Source organism: Meleagris gallopavo, chromosome 1 (genome assembly GCF_000146605.3).
Source record: "Meleagris gallopavo isolate NT-WF06-2002-E0010 breed Aviagen turkey brand Nicholas breeding stock chromosome 1, Turkey_5.1, whole genome shotgun sequence".
NCBI classification, from domain to species: Eukaryota; Metazoa; Chordata; class Aves; order Galliformes; family Phasianidae; genus Meleagris; species Meleagris gallopavo.
Genome location: NC_015011.2, coordinates 73,146,722 through 73,155,258, shown reverse-complemented (window position 1 = coordinate 73,155,258; position 8,537 = coordinate 73,146,722). Strand labels below are relative to the sequence as shown.

Genomic DNA, 8,537 nt, shown 5'->3' with positions numbered 1-8,537 from the left:
TATTGTTGTTTGTCTTCTCCTCACATGCTTTCCATCTCTCTGTGTGTTGTTTCTAGAGCAGCTAGAAGAGTTGGAGAAGATGTTCCAGGAAGACCATTACCCTGACAATGAAAAGAGGAGGGCAATTGCAGCTGTAGTTGGGGTGACACCACAGCGTATCATGGTAATGCCTGTGTGGGTAACACTTATGGGATCTGTGCCAGAAAAGTGTCAGGAGGAGGAACTGAAGCAGGGAGAAGTTAATCTCGCAGATGCTCTGTGGAAGAAAGGTTCTTCAAGAGTTCTGGATTCATCTGGGGAAGCATGGAGGCAGTCATTGCTATTTCTTTGCCTGTGTTCCTGTGTGTAGATCATTTTCCATCTGAATGTTTCTTTCTATTGATCAGGTGTGGTTTCAGAATCGCAGGGCAAAGTGGCGAAAAACGGAGAAGTCAAATGTCAAAGGCAGCAAAAAATACTCAACATCAGCAGCTCTGGCAGTCCACGCTGGGTCAGACATTTGTGGGTGAGGGATTTGGTCTGTTTACTCATTTCTCCACAATAGATACCTAATGAATTAAATCTTCACCTATTACTTTTGACCTTTATTTTTAAGCCATGAAGAACAGATCATTGAGATGAAGGTTTATTGCACTTTTGTTTTCTCCAGCTGGACAGGTTTCTGGCAAATTGTAGTGCGTCCTCTTAAGAGAGCTTTTGGACACAGTGTAGCACTGTTTTACTGCAGCCATGCAGAGAGCAAAGTTGAATAGAAAGGACAAACAAAATCACTCCTTCGTTTTTATTTTCTTATGTGCTGTTTAGGCCTTTATGTGCACACAGGAAGCTTTTTATCCCAGACCTCCTTCCGCCATCACTTAAAATTTTCATAAATTTGTCACTTGGTGATGGAAAAGCTGCTTGCATGTAACAATATCATGGAGATATGGGCTTCTCTGAAGAAATGAAAAACAGCATGTTTCAGAGATGAGAGGGGAACAGAGAGAAAAAGGAATAAGTGAGAAGATATGTAGTCTGTCAAGAGAATGTGGGGGTGGAAGAAATTAAGTATCCAGAGGGAGGTGTTTATGGCAATTTGGAGTGAGAATCTTGTTCTTAAGAAGACTGAATAAGAAGAGAATCGTTAAGTGACAGATAGGAGACCATCTGATGGACTTCACTGCACTGTCCTGGCTACTTGTCTTTTCCATGCAAGTAGTCTGAGACTGCTTCCCCAAATATTGGTCGATAGTGTCCCTTGCATTCATAAGTAAGACAGTGTTTACTGATCTAATGATCTAGGATCTACCTGTTGTAGGATAGTTAAAGAAGTGTGTATTTTGTGGTTATGTCTTGCATTGTGTTCCAGTTCAAGTTCATACCTTTTATGTACAACTCCAGGGTACCTCTTCTGCCAATGCCTCCATTGCCTGATCAGTCTGCCATATTAAGTGTAGATGCTACAGCTGGAAACTGCTCCAGCAGGCTCAGTGAGTGTTCTGCATTGCTTGCTTCCTCCTCAGGTGAGACCCATATCAGTGCAAACCTTATTTTTGTTATTTTTGGTGATGTTGGCAGGCTTTCAGACACTTCAGGGAGGTCATGTTAGAGTTCACAGCATCAGTACAAAAAGTAACATCAAATTTAGCAGTTCCCTTCTAATCATGTTAATGGCTATATTGTATGTTGCATCTGTACTAGCACTAGAGATAGATTTACTGTTCTTATTCATTCATCTTATATCATAGCCCATCAAGGAATTCTGAACATGAGTTCATAAGGATATGTGGTTGAGAAATTCTGCTGTTACAGCTGAATGATAACTGTTGCAACTGGAGGTTCTTCTTCACATGATGACAAAACTATTATTCTGGCTATTATGTGCTGTTTGGGGCAAAAGTACAAATCTGCCTGTGTTGAGCCATTTCTTTCCGGAGAATCTGCACACTGGAATCCAGTTCTTGATATGGAAAAAAAAATCAAGATAAAGATTTATGGATTTTTACTCCCCGATCCTTTGAACTTGATGCTGTATGTAAGTCTAGCTTTTATGCAATATGTAGTTCCTTTACTTGCCTGAAACTCCAGTATCTTTAGTATTAAGGACATGTGAAGGTGAATTCTGTTTGTTCTCTTTAAATCAAGCTAAGCAAAAAGTATTAAAGTCTGTTTGTAATCTAAAGCTGGTAAATATTTTCCAAATAAATATCTGTATGACTAAAATATTACCATTTCTAAGTTACTTTGCAGGAAAGAGGTGTATTTTGCTAGTGAGCATAAATTGTGAAGCTAAGTAATTTATTTATTTATTATTATTTTACTATTATTTATCCTGGTTTCCTGAGGAGAGGGAGGAGTGTAGTAGGTGTAATGATACGGGTTGAACTCACTGCTTATGAAACCCACCCTTCCTTCCAGTCTTAAAGTTACATTCCTACAAGTCATGGAAAAATTGTCGCCCAGGAAAAGTAGAGATCTGAGTTACTGCTCCTTCTGAGTGAAAAGATTGCTATTAAGAGAGTTCTCATAGGAGATAAATCTGCATATCCCAACTACAGGAAAGCCTTCAGTCACAGTTGTAACTTAGATGTAGGACAGTACAACCATGAAAAATGAGACTTCCTTTTTTTCCCCCTCATCTAGTTGTTGTATAGGCAGACCCATTCATCCTCATTCAGAAATAAGTTTGCTCATAAACAAAGCCATCTAGGGCTCACCATTTTTCTTAGAAGACTTCAGAAAATGAAGAAGATAAAACATGGATAGGATTACATGCCAATAAAAGGAGCAAAATAAGAGTGAACTCTTATTTTAAATGAATAAAAAAGGTCATAAATCCACAAGGCAAAGGCCAGGAAAAAATGGTCTTGGTGGAAACAGCTCATGGCAGATTTCAGCAGAATAATCTGTGACCTATGCAATGGTGTAGTTATGCTCAGAGACTGGCCTAATGGAGTGATTGTACAGGTATTATCCTTGGTAGCAGTGTTTCTCCACTTTCAGCTGGACAAGCAAATTATTTATGTGCATGAGAACACTACAACCTGTTAACTTCTATGAAGTGCTCAGTGCCTTTTTTCCTTTGCTTCTTCCTTGTTCTGTAGACACTGGTTATTGTTTATCTTTTTTTTTCTTTTCTTTTTCTCCTCTCTCACAGTTTGATACAGTTATCCAAAGAAGCTGCTGTTGAGATATTTTTCCATTCTGGCAGTGATGGATAGCACAGCTAATACCAAAATCAAAAGACTCGATTGTGCTTCAGAAATTTTTATTTGAGCTTGCCTTGGTCTTAGAATGATATTATGATTTTGCTAGATAGGTAACTTGCTTTAAACAAAGTAATGTGTATGTATGTATTTGACATTTCTAATTGTTTGCAGTTTATTTGACTGAGACTTCTGACAATTATATTACTTTGATTTAGTGATTTAAAACATAAATGACCTCTTAGAGACCTGAATGTCTCTGAGTAGGACTGAACTTCCTTACTGTTATGGAAAGTTTGGATGCATGTATAATTAAATGTCTTTCACATGAAAAACAAGAACATGTTTATGCAGGTAAGCACTGGCCATGTATGTACATAAACTTCCAGTTATAGAAGTTCCTCAAGCAAAATTAGGCAGTTGTGTGTATTTTTGGATAATTTTGTGTATTTCATTAGATTTCTGGTGTTTTAGCTGTTGATGCCTACTTTTCAGAAGCTGTTTGTGAGCGTATATACAGATAAGCATTTACTCCCATAGATATAAAAGTTACTTTCTATGCTTCTGATAGTTGAAGATTTTTTTTCCCTTGGTGATTTTGCAGGAAGAGCTTGTAGCTCTTAGGGAAATAATGTGATTGATTAGCCAGAAGCAGAAATTTGAATGGGATGGAGGAGCAATTGCATGAAGTTCAACATGATCTGTCAAAGAACAGTAAATAAATCTCTTAAGTCCTAATGATTTCACTATTCTTTATTCTGGCCTTTAAACAAATTATTTAAAACTGATGATGTATATCTTAGATAGCAAAAAAGATTCACAACTTTTAAACAAGTAGTAGTTTCTGTTCTACTGAAAATCCATAAGATCAGACCAACGCACTTCTCCTAGCATTATAGTTACAAGCTGAAATTAGTTTACTCATCTTTAATTAATTAATTGAAGAATGTTTGTGCTCCTAACTTTATGATTTTTCTCTTCTTTAAAAATGCCATTTGCAAGAAAGATGTATTTTTTTTACAGAACATATAGTAATTTTAGGAAGAGACTGTATATGAGACAAGCTTTATGATGGCCCTTAATGTTCCAGTAAGTGCTGTGATTGCTATTACACAGGCATGTTTTATTTACAAGAAACTGGATTGTTCAGTGTGTGACTGAGACTCATAACAGAGACTTTTGCTGAAATCTTGATGCTTGAGAAGGCAGTTCTAGTATAAGTACATTGAGTTTAGATTTGTTGCTCAGCATCAGCTGCGTTGTACCCAACACTGTGCTTTTTGAGCAGTTGGTCATGTTCCCCAGGCCTACTGAGCAGTCTGCAACCAATTGCTTGATTATCTGCCGGAACTGTGACAGTTGTCTTATGCCAAGGCCTTCTGGAGTCAGTATGATGAGAAAGTAATGTATAGCAGATACTGGGAGAAAGGGCTCCAAAGCAGATAGGTGTCACCCTAATACCGAAGATTTTGGAGGTGATCTGATCTATAACAACAGTGAAAGCAACTCCCTAAAACTCAGTCTCATAGTTAAAACCATGCCCAGTTTTAAATTCATGGACAGATCTGTAACATAGGAATCCTATGTTATCCCCTAAAGTTTAGTGAAAGACTGAAAACAGTCATCTTGAGAGTAGCATACACATCCTTCGCATCTTTTTCTTTTCTTTTAACTTAAGACTCTATTTCAGTCATTGGACAGTCTTGCCCTTAATGAATGGGTTTCTTAATTCTGCCAGGATGTTGAGAAAGAAGCTATACTACAGCAAAGACATTACTAATGTCACAATCCAAAAGGGCTATTTTGTATTAAATGTTTATAATTTTTTTTAAAGAAACAGATCATATTTCTCATTACGTGTGAAAGTAGGTTTAAAATTGTTTTTCTGGGATATGTTATTAACACTGCTCACATTTGTCCTAAGCAAGGCTAAGGCCAACTTCAAAATAGCTAATTGCACTATTATTATTTAACTGAAATTTATCTGGATGTAAACAATTTTTCAGATAAGTTATACCCAGTATGGCTATGGTTTCATAAAGTTTGTGCAAAATATTATATTCTGGGGCATTGCAAACAAAGGCTTTTGTAAATGACAGAGCTTCAGCTCTGTTTTTGGCCAAGTTACTTTGGCTTGTTATGAAACTAAAAGTTGTTTTGACTTGTTTTACAAACCTTGGACTTGTATTACAAACCTTTGCTATGTCAAAATAATTATGAACGTAACATGTACATGCAACATAAATGCTGCCTGAAACAGAGAAAGATCATATTCAAATAGCAAACTAAACCACTGGAAATTGCCTGGGAGTGTGAATGGCTTAGAGATGCCATGTCTTGATCTAGTTTTTGAAACTGTGCCAAACTTGGGGCTATTCAAGTTTTCACTGAAAGATCATGTCTCTTTCCACAGTTGCAGTTAGTTGAAAAAAAAATCATACAGGAAGATATCATAAGATAAATGCAATTGCACAGTTCACTGGGGAATCTTAGAAATGGAACTGCAAATGATTGATCTGGAATCTTATTAGCTCTCTGGACACGCATTCCAAAATTTTGTAAAGATTGCTCATTCTAGCTGCAGCGGTATTATGTTTAGGTTTTATGCCAAAGGCATACACCTGGTGGAGTGCATCTGATGTTCCTCTATGCCTGTGAGAGTGAACTACAGCTGTAAACTATTCACACTGCTACAGCATTCCCTGAGTGCTTTGCTATGTGTGGAAGTAGACCAATTGTACTTGAATGATAATATCTGAGGTATATTCTCATATCTGCTCATCCTTATTCTGGTTCGGCCTAACTAGTCTTGAAAAATCATTTCCATTGCCCTATATACCTGAAGATAGTTACATTTCTCTAAAAAGAAATAATTTGATGTTTGGCTTAATGGAAGAGCATTTTGTTCATGTACAAAGTTCTTGAAGACCACATACAAAATTCTTGAACATCTGTGCATACTTGTTCTGGATCACCAGCATATACGCTTATAAACTTTTCCTATCATATCTTCTTTCCACAGAGGTGGCTTGGTTAAGAAACTGCTCCACTCTCCTTTTCCAGCAGTGCCTGAAGAGACAGACCACCAAACAAGACTAGCTACTGAAATATGTTGTTGTGCTTTCTCATCTCCCAGCTTCCTTTTCCCAAGGCTGACATCTATGTTATCTATCCTTTTGCTTTGTTTGTTTTAGTGTTTGGCATGATTCATCAAAAGCATATCAGGAGTGAAAGTTGTGGTTTTAAAACACGGTTGAGATTGTATGTCTCCAAAGGCATGCTTTTTGTTTCTTTCAAACTAGTTGAATTTTTCAAAAGGATAATCTGTGCAGCAAATTCTTCCCAGAGGACAATAGACATGGAAGAAGGCTGGGGGATCCTGTCTTTCTTTCCATGAAGTACTTATTTTCATTTGGCTGCCTTCTTGAGAGCTGAATTAATCTACTATGTGGAGACTAAAATTCTGAAGGTAATCTTGGCTAATTAATAAACATAACTATATGTTCCAGAGAGCTTGCTACTACTTGTTTTTCTTCCCAGAAGAAATGCTGCTACTTGTTCACTTTTATTCACATCAGGTTAACCTACACTCTTTCACTGGCATCTTGTCTTTCTGTTTTGATACTTTCATTAGACCGATCCTGTGCTTACTCCTTTTAATTTTTAGTATGACAGTCTCTCTTTTTATTCACAGTCTCTCCAGTGACAGGGATGATAGCATCTTGTGAAGCAGTTCAGACAAAGGCGTTGCTGCAGCTTGACTTCAGTTCCAGCAGGGTGGAGTGCTTCCCCAGCCTTCCTAGTCCTCCACCCATTCGTAGGGCCAGCCTGCCTCTCAGTCTTTCCTTCAGCCCTTACAGTCACATTGTTCCATTGATGCTGGATGCTCCCAACAGTGAATGCAGCTTGTCCAGTCAGGAAAACAGCTCCAAGGAGGCCTTCACTTATAGCATCCAGAATCAAGGGTAGGAGTAGATGAGATTCTCATTGAGGAAGACAAAGAAAGTGAATTTTGGGAGGGCAAAGCTGGGACATAGGACAAAGAAATAGATGGGAGTGTAACTGAGAATTCAAAAGAAAACAAACCCTTTAAATGGAGTATGGAAAAGTGTATAATGGTGTTGTAGGACTATGCATTTGCCTTCAGAAAACTGATAGCCATAATAATTGCATGTACATCAAGTGGAAGTGAAGTTCAGAAGCACAGAAAGCACATCCTTGAGAGGAGATGCATTGTGTTGGTGTGTGTCACTTAAAGAGTGGGAAAAACTAAAAGGTAGTCCCCATCGATGTGCTATATTAGAGAATCCTGTTGTTAATGCTTTGTCTCTTTTTTTCCTGTGCCTGGGATTTGAAAGAAAGTGTTGGATTCAGATAAGGATTTGAATGGCTGTCAAGAGTGAATAAAACAATAATTGTATATGTTAGAAAGTGCTGTTTGGGGTTGACCCGACTTTGAATTGCTTCTCTTCTTGCTCTCCACAGATTGTGTTCAACAGTTTCTCCTGAGCAGCTGGATTTTACAGGCAGTCTAGGGACCCCAAACTGTCAGTATGGGAGTCAGGATGGAACTTACCAGCTGTTCCAACATCCCCAGCAGCATCAGTGTTCCCAGTTCCACCGTCTGCCATTTCACCGACCCAGCAATGTCTCCAGCATTCAGCTCACTTCTACAACACCAACTGAATCCAGTGCAGTTTTCCTTGCCTCACCTGGCAGCAGTGGAATGGCAACCTATGGGCCAGCAGGAGACACACAGGGCTATGTACAAAACCATGTGGGGGAACAACCTGGGTTACAGTGGCATAATGAAAATGCAGGTAAATTTCTGAAATCTTAACATCTCACTCCTCAGGAGTGTCACCTGAAAGCCTCAGGGTGATCAGTGGTTTTTACTGGTGACTGAGAGAAAGAAGGAATGTGCATATACATGCATAATATATATAAACTGTTTTTTCTCCTTTCCCCATAATCTTTTGCTCTCTTAAGTGGTTTGTGACCTATTAATTTGAATCCAAAGTTACTTTTTAGGTTATATGTTATAGAGAATGTTACTGTGTGTGTATATTAGGTACTACAGTGGTTTCATCTAGATTGGAGAGCAATTTACCTTCTTCTGAAGAATACCGAACAAACTAATGTGCATATGGTGTATATAAGGTAGTGGTCAAGAATGAAAAATGAAGAGGTGTCACAGGAAATTGAGCAGTTGGAGGGAACAAGAAAAAGAGGGTTTCAAATCTGCTGGGCTTCTGCAGAGATCATTTTGAAAGAACTTTATGTATCTTAGGGTAGTATAGTGGAAGACAGTCAGAAATAGAGGCCAAAAGAATATTGTTATGGCTTCTTTTT

General features: G+C 38.1%; 1 protein-coding gene across 1 annotated transcript; it reads left to right on the top strand.

Moving 5' to 3' along the window:
- Positions 1–58: 58 nt before the first annotated feature.
- On the top strand, positions 59–8,515 carry NOBOX (NOBOX oogenesis homeobox). The gene is made up of 5 exons (XM_019617557.1): positions 59–163; positions 387–505; positions 1,381–1,502; positions 6,880–7,150; positions 7,671–8,515. Exons 1-5 carry the CDS (start codon positions 80–82, stop codon positions 8,023–8,025), a joined length of 951 nt encoding a protein of 316 aa, XP_019473102.1. The 5' UTR covers positions 59–79; the 3' UTR covers positions 8,026–8,515.
- The last annotated feature ends 22 nt before the right edge of the window (positions 8,516–8,537 follow it).